The following is a 15,091-nucleotide window of genomic DNA, read 5'->3' on the forward strand; positions in this document are numbered from 1 at the left end:
TTGCCTAAAATCATGTTTTACGTGGCTAAACCATGATTTTTTCTTTCAATTCTCAATTGCGTGGAATTTGCAGTTCCTCAATGAAAACATTAAATAGAATTATACTCTACCTTTTTGACTCAAAAGATTTGACGACAATTTTGATATATTTCTGAATTCAATTAATTTTGAACTTAACCGGAATTTCAAAAATTTTAGTAAATTTTGCACTATATTACTAACAATTATCACAACCATATACTGTTATTTTACTCTATTATTAAGTGTAACAGGAGGATACAACAAACCACAGAATAGATGGCCTATAATCAAACCATGTAGATTCGATATTTATGTTGATAGCATAATAACTGTCGGATGCACAGGCTATCGCATCAAACGTTTTCGAAAATACAAAATACATGTCAAGAAATTTTGAGGAACTGGCTTGATAATAACCATTGTCTAAACCAAATTGTACTTGTGGTTGAGTGGGTATGGGCTCAAGGTACGTCTTGCAAGTTTCAAAAGACTTGCGAAAACAAGAAAGGGCTCACAAGGACTACATACAAAAGGTGCTTTAACGGAAGAAAATCAGATTGATGATATAGTAATTAAAGGTACAGAACTCTGAGTAAGTACGTCAAATTAATTGTGTTCTGAAGCCGTCATGCAATCGAATTTTTTGGTATTTTTCGTAAACACTTCTACAAAGCTCATTCTCGATTCAAGAAAGAGGTCATAGCAGCTATACAAAACTTTCCAAGAAATCTCGAGAGTTTGTAATCGGGATTACTGATATTTTCCGCAAACGGATTGGAAGACTCGACCATTCAATATAGAGGTCCTTGCGAAAATGACCGAGAAAACCCGAGTTGTGTGATCGGGACTACTGATATTTTCCGTATTTATATAGGCAAGCTCGTTAATTCAAGACAGAGGTCAATGCGAAAATTGCCGAGAAAACCCGAATGATGTAATCGGGATTACCGTAAACTGACTGAACCTCTGTCCACATTTTTTCGTAATTGCCTAAATTATTGGTTAATCAGTGTAAATAGAATCATACAGTTTTTTTTTCTTCACTATTTGCATGAAATTTGCAGTAATTAAGAGGATAAATTAAATACATGTATTTTCTACCTTTTTGACTTATTTTACAACAATTGGGTTAGGAAATGTATTATAGCAGACGATTGAAGTACTATTTTCTAAGAGGTGATTGAAGCCCTAATTATATCTTATTTATTTTTGCCTTTGTGGGTACATTTTCTCTATTTGATAGATTTGTACACATAAATGCACTAACATATGGAAGCATATATACCCCAGTCGAAGGGCGAGACAATTCGTTTACTCCCAGATCGCAATGTGTAAAAAAGCCAACACCTTTTTACCCTTTGCCCCCCAAGGGTGTATAATATTCACCCCTGGAGGCAAACACTTATCAGATGGGTTGTCTGTGATTTGATGAATATTTCAACCGATTTAAGAATTATTATTAAGAAATACATGTTTTTCAGAATTTTCTGTCTGCACTGTTAGACGATCTTACGTGAAGTTTCTTGAGGGAAATTGTGTTTTTTTCCGATTGTTTTCGGGTGGATATAAATGTATTTTTTTCAGATTTTATAGACTGTAATGTATTTTCGAATGGCTTCAGATGCATAGACATATAAAGTTTAGAAATTTTACATTTGAAATAAACAAACTTTCCTCATACTGTCTGAGCAAAATCGTTGGTATATTGAATTTTGTCTATTTTTATTAAGGTGAATTTTGATCATACGCTTCAAAACAGCACTGATAATCTTAGAATAACTTTGCATTGTATGAATATATAAATATTTATATAAATTTTATAGACTTCTAACACATAGATTGCTTTGGGGTTCTTACAAATTTCAACTGTTGAAAACAATTATTTTCTTAAAAATATGTTTTGTTTTAGAATTTTCAGTGTGCAATCCTTGACGTTTTTATTGAGAGATTTCTTAATGGAAATTGTAGTGGTGTTTTTTTATGTCTTCGGGATCATAGAAAAAAAGTGCTTGGAAATTTTACACTTGAAATAAACAAACTTCTTTCCTAGAATATCATGTAAAAATGATCCACATTCTGGGCAGAATATTAATATATATCTTAATATCAGTTTTAAATGCGAATTGTGTGTAAATCATGAAACGATACCATACAACTTAAAGTTCACAAGTAAATTCCATAATTAATATACGTCATTTTATGAATTGAAGACCAACTTATTCAAATTGTCAAGTCCACACGTCAACAAAATCAAATTAATGAAATGAGTACAATGTCATAAACTTGTGTTCAGTGGCTTTTCTATGATGTAATTAGGCGAGGGGTAGGGGGTATTGGTCTAGGAATTTCCGAGAGGAACACAGATAATGATTTCACAATGCCTTATGATAAAAATTTGAGAGTGGGGGGAGGGGGCAAAACCTCTATTCTGAGGGAGTTCCCGTGAGCTACAGGCTGTGTACGTTAGAGATCCCTCGACAGTTGGAAATCTAAAAAGAGTAGGTCAATACATGGCAAAATTTCCCTCATTGCACCCTGCATGGCGTGGCCGGTCTTCAATAGCCCACATGGTGTAGAAAAGTAGAACGTAAAACTCCATTTATTTCATTTCATAAAAACTCTCAGAGGCTCCTTTCAAATTCCCCACCAAATTGAATATGATTCCATGGCCCATGCCTTAAGTAAAATCTGAATCCTTGTAACTAAACACACTGTAACAGTTAACAAACGCATAGCATTTTTGACAGATTTACTTAAAAGTCTTTAAAGTCAGACATCTGTGGTTCCTGCAATTCCACAAAAAATGAGTATCTGATGATGCCACTAATCGCGAAGAGCCTTGTGTGATAACGTCATAAACCACTTATATCTAGTGGAATTACAGGAACCGCAAACGTTTTATTGGAAATTGGAATGGTGAAAATTGATACTATCAGTGTCTCCTACGCAAATAATTTTTTTAAAAACCTCTTTACAATTCCTGTAATCATAGTAAATTGAGTTTCCTCCCTTAGACCATAAAGCGTTCTGTCAGAGTATGAAACTGATGGCATAGCTTTAGAAGGCACAAGGCATGGCATCAGTCAATTCTCTTTCCATAGCACCGATCTGAAGGATGTAGAGTCTGTCATACTGCGAGGCACGACATTCTAATTCAACCTAGAAAATCCGTTGTTGACAAAATGCAGTGAAATTTTGAATTTCCTGTCAAAATTTCCTTCATTGCACACTACAAGACAGTAGTTCTGTTCAAACGCCCCCACCCCACCTAGAAAAACTTTTCCAATGTTGGAAGCCGGAGAATACATCTAATACGATTTTGGAAGTGAATGAAGAATATATTTTTCATTGATAAATATCTTTGCTTACAAATATGTTCCTATATTGTATATTGACGAGACCTTTTTATCATTATGTCAATTCAAGTGTTTTAAAGGTCTGGGCCAAACCCTGTTTTAATTGTGTGTCAGCATGTTTTATTTGCATGGCGTTGTCCGTTTTCATTAGCCCACTTGGTGCAGAAATGTAGGACGTAAAACTCCATTCATTATATTTCATTTCTTTCCGAAAGCTTCCATCAATCATTCTACTGTGTGGGTGTATGTTTGCTTTCAAATCGTATGTTAATTCCTTGGGATGCAATACTCAAGTTGCCCAGGTCTGCCACAAATCTGGCATTAGCAAGATCTGGCAACTATTGGTAATTTGAGCACTCAATTTAAAACGGATGACTAAGATCTGGCAACCCTTCGTTCAGATCTGATATAAACGACAAAATTGTTCAAAGGAATAGTATTCTGGTTTTGCAAACTTTTTGTATTACACTGATAGCATCGATTTGTTCTACTAAAATTTTCAGTCAGACGTCTCTGGTTCTTGCAATCAAATGATGCAAATTGATGTTATCTGTGTCTCCCATACATATACAAAATTTACAAAACCTCTTCTTACAAAAGGGGGGTCAATTTTCCAGACTGCACTGTCAGCAAAGCCAAGAAAACAAGCATGATCAAATCAAATGAAATAAAATCCCGGTTTTGTAGCCTCAAGTTCAATCTGCAGTGGTTCAACTGGAAAAAAAAGAATCAGTTTTTATAGAGATAAACAATTTATTTCAGAAGTATATTTCTCACATTTAAAACAGTCAAAGCCATTAGCAAAGGTAACTTTACATCAGAACATTTTAATCTAACATTATTGCTGCATTATGATTCCACAAAATCAGGATGGCAGACAAATCCTAATGTAACATTATTGCTGCATTATGATTCCACAAAATCAGGATGGCAGACAAATCCTAATCTAACATTATTGCTGCATGATGATTCCACAAAATCAGGACGGCAGACAAATCCTAATGTAACATTATTGCTGCATGATGATTCCACAAAATCAGGACGGCAGACAAATCCTAATCTAACATTATTGCTGCATGATGATTCTACAAAATCAGGGCGGCAGACAAATCCTAATCTAACATTATTGCTGCATGATGATTCTACAAAATCAGGGCGGCAGACAAATCCTAATGTAACATTATTGCTGCATGATGATTCCACAAAATCAGGGCAACAGACAAATCCTAATCTAACATTATTGCTGCATGATGATTCTACAAAATCAGGGCGGCAGACAAATCCTAATCTAACATTATTGTTGCATGATGATTCCACAAAATCGGTGCGGCAGACTAATCCTCGTTATTTTATGATTTCTAAGTACTTCAAGACAGGACAAATACTTCCTGTTGTCACCGTGAAAACATTTACAGCATTTTTTTACTCGATTCGTATTCAAAGCCATCAATGAATGATCAATCTTTTCCTTTCTCTAATTCATTCTTTCCTTCATTCATTCATTCTTTCATCTATCTTAAATTCTAATATCTCTACAACTTTAGCCATAACACCCAGTGAAAGATTGACTGAAAAATAATAATACAAATCTTTACTTATAGCTTTACACAGCTTTATGGAATCATTATTACTGCTTAAATTTTGAAGCAAAATTAGTATGTGTTTCTCCAATAATTGTTTTTTTTTCAGAAAAGTAGGACATAAAACTCCTTTCATTTCATTTCCAATTGTCCTCTGGGAGATAAATTAATTCACCATTTTGTAGGCTCTTATTCTTAATACATCCTCTTTAAACAGACTTTAAGACTAGAATACCAGATGTTATAGTCTTGATAAAAGATATCATTAGTCCTTTTCCAAAACTGAGTATTTAACTAAAACAATACCTGAATACAAACAACAGCTAGTTGACCTGACAGCTATCCTGACCACCATTTCATTTATATAACCCATATCTGAAAAACACGAAAGAACTTTACTGCTAGATGTTGTTTTTTCGCCTTGATAACTGCCCAGTTATGTGGTGTAAAACGAGAGAAATTTTGTCAGCATTTCAACGTCTTACTTACTTTCCAATCAAGCTCTTAACGAGTACAACCTGTTGCACACAGGGCCTATGTTTATTGCCCAATCCAAAGGAAAAAAAATATGTTTCCATGTTAGCCCATCCACCCTGTATCACTGACAGGGAGAAACCAAAATAAAAAAGATACAATCTTGTCTAGCTTGCTTTGAGCGTTAAGAGCCAAATGTAATATTGAATTGTAAAAATGAAATGCAATGGAGTTTTACGTCCAATATTGAATATAAACTGTATGTAATCATTGAAAAGGTTTTAGTTATGACCCCAAGTTCGAGGACTGGCTGTAGCACAGCTGATAAGGGCATCAGAATCTTTATATGACATCATTTGTTTGGTTTAATGAAGCAGATGTTGTAAACTGAAGTTTTGCCAAGGACATGCTCATGCATTTGTAATCCTATTAAAAACTGTTATATCTTCATTTCTTCCTTTTAAAGAGTTACTTACTTCTGTTTACATGCCCATTAGAAATAGTTCCATATTTATTGCCCCACACATCAATCAATCCATCTCGGCAGGACAGGGTCGATGAACCCCCTGCAGGATTACTCCCTGCCTACCCTAAGACTGTTATCTATATCACCAATATCTGATAAACAAGAAAAAAGATATGAGAATTTCATAGATTAAAAAGGGCACAAGCTTGCTTTGAATGCTAAGACCCAAAATTAATATTAGATTGTATACATAAACTGTACAAATAATCATTGCAAAGGTTTTAGTTATGATCCCATCGCTGCAAAAGCAAAAACCTTCCATGGACTGGCTGTAGCACAGCTGGTAAGGGAATTAGAATCTTTATATGGCATCATTTGTTTGGTTGGCCATAGGTTGTAATCTGAAGTTTGCCAAAGACATGCTGATCCATTTGTTATCCTTTTAAAAACGATTATTTCTTCCTTTTAAAAAGATCCTTACTTCTGTTTACATGCCTTGAGAAATTGTTCCATATTTCTTGCCCCACTCTTCAATCAATACATCTCGGCAGGACACGGACGATGAACTCCCTGCAGGATTACTCCCTGCGTACCCTAAAACTGTGTTATCTATATCACCAATATCTGCAATAGAAAAAAAGACGGGGAAATAATGTTTTCAAAGATTAACAAGGGCACTCTGAATTTTTTTTAGTTTAAGGTATATAAATATTGAACAATTCTAGTGCTTCTGGGACTATTTACATATATTCAAGGTCCAAACCAACCCTCAAAAATGTGAACGTCAATCAAAAGCATTATTTATAAAATACAGAAAAATCAACGTCTCCAAAGATTTCAATCTACATCAAGCTAGTGCTCTCTTAAATTCAGTCTTTTGGGCAATTATCTGATATTGTAAGATTCAAACTTATCTTCTTCACTGTTCTACATCATAAAAACACCACTTTCTGAAACCATAGACCAATACTAGTAATATCATACACCAACACCAGTATCTGACACCATTATCTTACACGATCACCATTATCTGACACCATGCACCAATACCATTATCTGACACAATACAACAATACCATTATCTGCCAGCATACACCAAAAGTAGTAACTGGCACCATACACCAATATGTTCTTCAAATCAATGTCAATAAACCCAAAAAGCAACCTTCAGTAGAAAACAAATAATTAAAATACCATTTCCATCTATCAAGGGTCAGTATATGCAAGATTTTTCATTCTTAAATACAATTTAAATCCTAAAACACCAGAATAAAGTGGTGACATATTTCTCTACTTTATACTGTCTAGTGCCCAGGCTGTTTCACACGTGGCATAGGTATATAGTCCCATCCGAACATATCTGACACAAACCATAATTCTTCAAACGAATCTCAATACCCATATACTTATTTAACATGCAGTATAAAGTATAAAATATTACCAAAGACATGGACCAAGTACCAAAAAGAAGTCCTACCTGCCAAATTCCCCATATCCACAAGCTAACAGGGAATCGTATATTTCTTGACTAAAAATACCAATTTCTGAAATAGACAAAGTTCATTACATCCCCCTTTCCCAGCCAGAAATTGAAACCAACCAAACTTATAAACCTACCAGCATATGATCCAAAAAAAACTAAAACCAACCCAACTGAATAAAAGTCAAGGACAAAACAGCAGACATCCAAAAAAAATAGAGCAGAAATCCAAACAAATGTGCAGAAAACCAAACAAAAAAAATAAACTCAAACAAAAATCTGAAAACAATTACTCTTGCCTATCCTTCCACCATTACCTGAAAAACAGAAATAATATTTAAGAATTTACCTTAAAAATAAATTGATTAAATGAAACGAAATTTAGCAAAAGTGCCATGGCTTTATCAGCTTGTGGGGAGTAGCTGTGGCTCAGTGAGTTAGATGCTTGCTTCAGCTACGGAAATAGTTGAGTACCCCCCTGTCAATGATACGGGTCACAAGGCCCACATGAAAAGGGTCAAGTCGATTGGATGGGACAATAAACTAAGGCCCTGCGTGCTACAGGTTGTTCACGTTAACGATCCCACAACTGTTGGTAATTGAAATCTGTGGGAATTTCCCTCATTGAACTGCAAGTATGACCTAAGACACCATTTCATGTTTATTAGCTGGTAAAATATAAATAATAACATGACCATACCTGCGGTATCTCTATGCATGTCACTTCTCATTTGATGATTACCATTTCCTGAAAAGAAAACTTTGACCTCAAGCACCAACTTAGACCCGTGAACTCCAATACCAACTTTGACCTTAATCGCCATCTCTGACCTTTGACTTCATAAACCATCTCTGACTTTTGACCTTTGACCTCAACAACTATCTTTGACATTTGACCTCAACAACTATCTTTGACCTTTAACCTTTGACCTCAACCACCGTCTATGACATTTTAGACCTCATACACTAACTTTGACTTTGAACTTCAAAACCTGTACACAGCAAAATACACTTCACAAAAAAGCAGAAATCCAAACAAAAACAGAGAAGGAAAAAATGCATGTCATTAGGTAAACAACTGTTGATGGTCTTTGTAACATGACAATTCTTGTTGATTGGTAGTCGCATTGTCCTCTTGGTTTGATTGCCTGGTGAAAGGTGCAGAAACACCAAATGAAAGCAGAAATACCTGGCCCCCATTTCTCATAAAATTTTACGATAAGAATTTGTCGAAAGTGTGGAATTTTACACTGAGAAATACCATACTTAGGACAAAAATTGATCGTCAAATTTTTTCAGAAACAGGGCCCTGGCAGAAAGGAAATAACAGGGTCAGTGAGCCTACTGATGAAAAGAAAGATATATAACAAGGATAACAGCTTAGGATCACAAGATCCTGTCTAACAGCTGGTCCTTGGCCAAACTTCTTGGCAATGATTTTTCCCAGGTTATCCATACCCATTTACAGCTGAGTCGAATAAAATACTGAGGAAATATCACTTATTCTAGCACACAGAGAAAGTCAATTCAAAAGGCACGATTTAAAACAAGTCGCTGGAAGCAGAATTGAGAACTAATAATGCAGAAACGCCAAATCAATGCAGAAACACCAAATGCAGAAACACCACATCGATGCTGAAACACCAAATCAATGCAGAAACACCATCCTCTTCTGAGCTCTGTGGCTGAAATAAGAAAAAAAAACATTATGTCAATGATCCGAAGCTCAAATCTTTTAGCCAACACAATTATTTATTTTGATCGCAACGTGTTTTTTTAAACAAAATACTACCTCTTAGAATGAACAGTAGATAAATGAAAAAGTAATTTGAGTTATCTACAAGTAATTATTGAACAACACTTAACATTTTTAGGGCATCTTGTTTTATGGAATTAATAGTATACAGGGAATTTTGTACAGTGTCCACTTTTATGCACATTCGAGTCAGAAAACTTTGAAGCTTCAACACAGCCAAAATACATTCTCGAAGTACGTCAATGAAATTTACACACAAAAGTAATTTAGCTTTACGATGCTGTAAACGGCAATTCTGTATCTCTTTTGGTTTCTGAGCATTTCTGTAAATCTGAATGAAACCAAGTTTTTTTGGCAGCTTTTCGAAAGAACTCAAAATCCACCTTCATGCACATTCACTGATTTAATGTTCATTCTAAGGTAGCATTCTTTTAAAATCATTACCATGTCATAACTAATTTGCAAATGTAAGCAAGGCCTAAAAATGTTGAACTTTTTGCTTTATAAATTCATATATGCTAGTTTTTCATTTTGGAAAATACCAGTCTATCAAACACCCTACAAATATTGAAATTGCGATGCATTTTAATTCAGTTGTAGAGAAACTATATGTCAAGATTTAATTTGTGAAGTGCTAAAATTTGCAGAAATAATGCTCAATGAACTGGCAAATAATTACATGACTATGTTCACTAAATCCCTTTAACATACCCACGGCTTTTCATCTGCAAAAGAGGTTCTTTTGAGGTCCCTCTAAATTCTTCACTTATTCTTCTGTTCTTCATCTGTTCTGTAGGCGCCGCTTCATCTGTTCTTCATCTGTTCCACTTCATCTGTGCCTCTTCATCTGTGAATAGGAGGTCTGAAATGTCATACAGGCCATGACCCCAGAACACTCCTATTGTGGCAGTGCTATTGCGGGTAGGTAAATTACCAGACGATTTACCCTTTCTAACCTGAAAACATAAATACATGATCAATCAAACATATTGAAGGGATATTTAAAATATTTCATATTTTTTTTCTTTGTTTAATTTTGCCTATCATTAACAAATTCAAAGAAAAACATGAACAAAATAGAGACAAAATTTTGGCATCATCATTCTCGATTGGCTGTTTTCTCATTTAAACCCATTTATTTGTTTACAAAAATATCATGATTCACAAAACTGTATAAGATAAAATATTGCAAAAATATATTTCTAGCAGACGAACTAAGAATATCAAAATGATTTCAGATTCCAGATAAATCTTTATTAAAAACACTTGCCTTGCGAACTTCTGTGCCACGCCATAAGCACTTGACTTCTGTATAATGAAGCTCTATCTGTTTACACCTAAAATTAAAAATAAACATATTATCTAAGAAAATTATTAAAGAAGCACAAAAATCAAAACTTTTAATGGGTTCTTCAGCAGTCTGTTAGAGTGTTGAAAACTTTACATGAGATATGGTTGGTAACGTCCAAAAAAGTTGGTCATGAGATCATTGGCCAAAAACCGGCTGGTAGAATCTTAGGATATTATCCTTGTAAAATATGTCAGTTTCTTTCTGATCAAAAGCCAAGAAAGTTGTTACTATCAATGGTGAATATAAGGACTTTACAAATTTTTGTTTGTGGTTGGAAAGTTCCCCTGCCCCTTTAAAATTTAATGTCAACTGATATACATATAATATTTAAATCGCTTGTAAAGCAATATCATGTCCAAGATAAGAATTAAAATATCCGTACCTGGCTTTGTTCCAAGAGTCGCCTTTAGGACATTTGCGCTCCACCATAACCAAAATGACCTCCAAATTATATGCCCTTTTGAAGCTAAAGACCAGCTCCTTGTTCTTGAAACCCTGGAATAAAAGATTCTGGTTTTTAAAGGTTGGGAACGTTAGGTGCAATCTAAGGAATATAGAGGAATATATCCATGGCCTTATCTGAAAGTTTTAAGCACAAGTATATTTTAGATAATGCTCATGTACAATCATTTTTCAAAGCTTACTCTTGGATAAAATATGTAGGTACTGACCGTGCTGTGTTGATCATCTAACTGCGTGTGGTGTATGTCAAACCCAATAGTAAAAACCGCTATCGAGTTCCCGCTGACGGCTAAAAAACAAAAGACAAACATTGTATTCAGTCAAAATACCATATAATTTTGCATCAGAGGAAACATTTTTGTTTCATTTCTGGTTTATTGGGATGGCTATTGAGCCATGGCATACAGAATGTCACTGGGGTTTTGCAAATTGACATACATTTCATAAAGTTCACACAGCTAATAATGTAATTATGGACATATCTCGGCAACACCATTCCAATTGAAATTAGAATCAATTTAGTACCATTTGTTAGATGGAAAGCATTGACCTCAAGGTTCCAAAACTGAAACTTAATAAGCTGCATCAACTTACTAAAAATGGGTGGAGGAATCTCCTTACGTCTTCATCTGTTCCTCTTCATCTGTTCTTCATCTGTTCCTCTTCATCTGTGAATAGGATGTCTGAAAAGTCATACAGGCCATGACCTCAGAACACTCCTATTGCGGCAGTGCTACGGCGGGTAGGTAAATTACCAGACGATTTACCCTTTCTAACCTAAAAATAGAAACAAAAAATCTCAATTTTGGTAAAAATCAAACGCACAAACAAAATACTGTCATTTTCTTTGAATAAAAATTTTGCTTGAATGCAGATATTCAATTTTGTTGACTGGTCAAACAGCTTATTTTACGCATTTGGTTTTTTGAGACCTTGGCCACTGTAATGCTTCTTTAACTTTTTTTTAAAGTTTCAGATATCTAGGTGATGAGGTATCAAAGTTGACACTGTTTTGAATTTCGGAAGCAATGGCCGTGGCATGAGAAGTTTATAAACCTTGAAGAGGATTTGAACTCACAACTTACACAGTTCCCAAGTTGTTAAACCCTGCAAGGATTAATTCATTTAGCCAGGCAAAGTATTGAGGAGTCTAAATGGTCAGGGATAAGGATAGCATTATGCAATAAAATACACTTGCCTTACGAGCTTCTGTGCCACACCATAAGCACTTTCATCTTTTAGAGTGAAGCTCTATCTGTTTACACCTAAAAATATACATAATTCAAACATACGTATACCAAGTTTCTAAAATGTATTAAGAAGGATTCCAAAACAGATTTATCAACTATGTGTATTGTGGACACTGACAGCATCAATTTATACCATTCTATTTTCAATCAGACGTTTGTGGTTCCTGCAATTTAACTAAATCTAGCTGATGTTGGATAAGTCACTAATCACAAAATATGCTTATCACAAAAGGCACTTCGTAAATAGGGATGTCATCAGACACTTTTTATAGTGGAATTGCAGGAACCACAGACGTCCTCAATGCCCATCAAAAATTAAGAAAATCTCTTTACAATGCATTCAAGCATTCCAAGTTTCAGCTAATTGATTCAAAATTTGTTACCTTTTGTCATATGTGAAAGCCATTATTTGTGTATTTATTAAAGCAATAAAAATCTGAGTAATTTTCTTGTCCATGGTATATTAGATACCCATTTCATTCACTCCCTGAAGCCATCGCTTTGCATTTTTCTATTATTTGTTTATATTCAAGTAAGTAGGTAATATCAAATGATGTATTCTAATACTGAAATCTATAGTTTTAACTTGTGACCTAGGCCAGTGTCTCTTATAAAACCTTAAACTACATGAAATATTGTAAATATCCTTACCTAGCTTCGTTCCAAGAGTCGCTTTTGGGACATTTGTGCTCCACCATAACCTAATTGACCTCACAGTTTAAATGTCCTGTTATAGCTAAAGACCAGCTATTTTGTTCTTGGAACCCTGGAAGAGAAACAATAGCCGCTTTATTTATGGTAATTTTAATGCCTGAAACTGGGAATTTCTATTTCTATATATGTCTTTTAAACTTTTGAAACTGAAGTATGATAGGTCAATGAATGGTGAACCTGTCCATTTAAAGATGGGTTTCCTTATTTTTCAGTGTCAAATAAAGCAAACTATTTGATAGACATTTGTGACGCCAGTGTGGAATATATAAAAATTGGTACTGACCGTGCTACGTTGATCATCTAACTGTAAGTGGTGTATGTCAAACCCAATAGTAAAGACAGCTATCGAGTTCCCGCTGACGGCTGAAATTTGAACAAATGAGGATAAGCATCTTAATTCAATCAGGTGTCATAAAGGTAGATTCAATAAATGTTTGAGAGTTTGACATCATTGAACCTTTGATACAGTAAACCGTTACTCATGTCATTGTTTGTTCTGTTGTGTATTGATTTAACAACTGCTTCGAGTCTGACATCATTGAACCTTTGATACACTAGCTAGTGTCAATTATTCTGTATGTATCAATTGTTTACAAATCTGACTTCATTAAACATTTCATACAAACATTAATGGGCATGGGACCTTGAAAAGATCATCTTTATTCATTATTCATTAATTATTTAAAGACCAGCTGGTAGAAAGTTGTTATCCTACGAAAAGATAGCTTGTCAAACAAGGAAGCATAGCCCTCCATCTCATTAATAAGATCTTCATAATGGATATTTAGTTGTCATCAAATTTACACACAAACAAGGTCTCATCAACGTACACATTTGTTTTAAATTCCACCAAACTCATAAATACTACATTATCTATAGATTCATCGTTCAACAAATCATTACCAATACAGGTACTTGACCAAGATATTATCCAACTTTTACTAAGTCAAGGGCAATAACTCTAAAATCATTCAAGCAATCACTACCAAATTAAATTTTGAGGCATTTTTACTTAGTTAAGGGCGATAATTCCGAATCAATTTATACCTTATTCAAGCCAATTGGCCTCAGTGAAAGTTACGCTGGCGTTCTGCAACATATCACGGTAATAAATTGATATCATTTTTACCGGAACTAAATCAATATGGTCACATTATCATGTGTTTCTGGTAATTTGAATATTAGAGGCAGTTTGTTGGTGACAACAGGTGGAGGTAAACAAAGTCAATAAAAACAAAAACTGTGGCAAGGTATGTATCCAAACTGATAATATAAAGTATAATTGGATAACACTGTAAAAATTTAGCATTAATTAATATGTAAATGTCAGAATTATCTGAGAGGGGTGATATAGGCGAAAGCCTGTTCACCAATCCTTTTCTTTTTGAATAAAATATTGATTACAAAAAAAAAAATTATCTCCCAAAGTATATTAATTTAAGATCTATATTTAGGTCGCAATATTACTATTTAGGCAAATCTTCACATACAAAAAATGGAAGGGTTTAAGTGAGCAATAAGTCAAATTCAAACTTGTCCAAGATCTCATTATCATCACACCAAATTTAATTTAAATCAGATGAAATCTGTGTTCACAAACAAATTTTGACGTGTTGTACCTAAGTCAAGGGCAATAACTCAAAAATAGTTCATCGAAAGATCGTCAAATTCGAACTTGTCCAAGATCTCCATCATTATAAATGATCACACCAACTTTCTTTTAAACTGGATAAAAATTGAAATCTTTATTACGTTCGCAAAAAATATTTGACCCGTTTTGCCTAAGTCAAGGGCAATAACTCAAAAATCGTTCATCGAAAGATTTTCAAATTCGAACTTTTCCAATTCTCCATCATTATAATTGATCACACCAAATTTCATTTAAATCAGATAAAAAATGTAGTAGTCTCTATTGTGTTCACAAGAAAATTGTGAACGGACGGACAGACAGGGCGAGGACAATATAAGACCACATTATAATGTGGGCGTATAATAATGAGATGAAAGAGTTTAAAAATTTACCAACTACTTCGACTACCAACAACTACATGTACCTAGTTTGCGGTATCAGCATCCGCTGGAAACAAACGTCAACTTGTCATCTACCAACCAACCAATTCAAAAATTAAGACAGAAACTAGAAAGCGTGAATGAGTGCCATAAATGTAAAGATGACGAAGG

General features: G+C 34.4%; 3 protein-coding genes across 3 annotated transcripts; all 3 read right to left on the reverse strand.

Moving 5' to 3' along the window:
* Window positions 1–4,283: 4,283 nt before the first annotated feature.
* Window positions 4,284–4,652, reverse strand: LOTGIDRAFT_130197 (hypothetical protein; the record flags this gene model as incomplete). Its single annotated transcript, XM_009065157.1, has 1 exon — window positions 4,284–4,652. A coding segment is annotated over one exon (369 nt), but the record flags the coding sequence as incomplete, so codon positions are not given.
* A 1,732-nt stretch (window positions 4,653–6,384) lies between these two features.
* On the reverse strand, window positions 6,385–8,201 carry LOTGIDRAFT_167661 (hypothetical protein; the record flags this gene model as incomplete). Its single annotated transcript, XM_009065158.1, has 4 exons — window positions 6,385–6,521; window positions 6,974–7,062; window positions 7,375–7,441; window positions 8,078–8,201. 4 exons carry the CDS (start codon window positions 8,199–8,201, stop codon window positions 6,385–6,387), a joined length of 417 nt encoding a protein of 138 aa, XP_009063406.1.
* A 2,166-nt stretch (window positions 8,202–10,367) lies between these two features.
* LOTGIDRAFT_167662 (hypothetical protein) lies at window positions 10,368–12,589 on the reverse strand (the record flags this gene model as incomplete). The annotated part of the gene is made up of 4 exons (XM_009065159.1): window positions 10,368–10,470; window positions 10,867–10,979; window positions 11,129–11,235; window positions 12,580–12,589. 4 exons carry the CDS (start codon window positions 12,587–12,589, stop codon window positions 10,368–10,370), a joined length of 333 nt encoding a protein of 110 aa, XP_009063407.1.
* Window positions 12,590–15,091: the final 2,502 nt, after the last annotated feature.

Source organism: Lottia gigantea (genome assembly GCF_000327385.1).
Source record: "Lottia gigantea unplaced genomic scaffold LOTGIsca_68, whole genome shotgun sequence".
NCBI classification, from domain to species: Eukaryota; Metazoa; Mollusca; class Gastropoda; family Lottiidae; genus Lottia; species Lottia gigantea.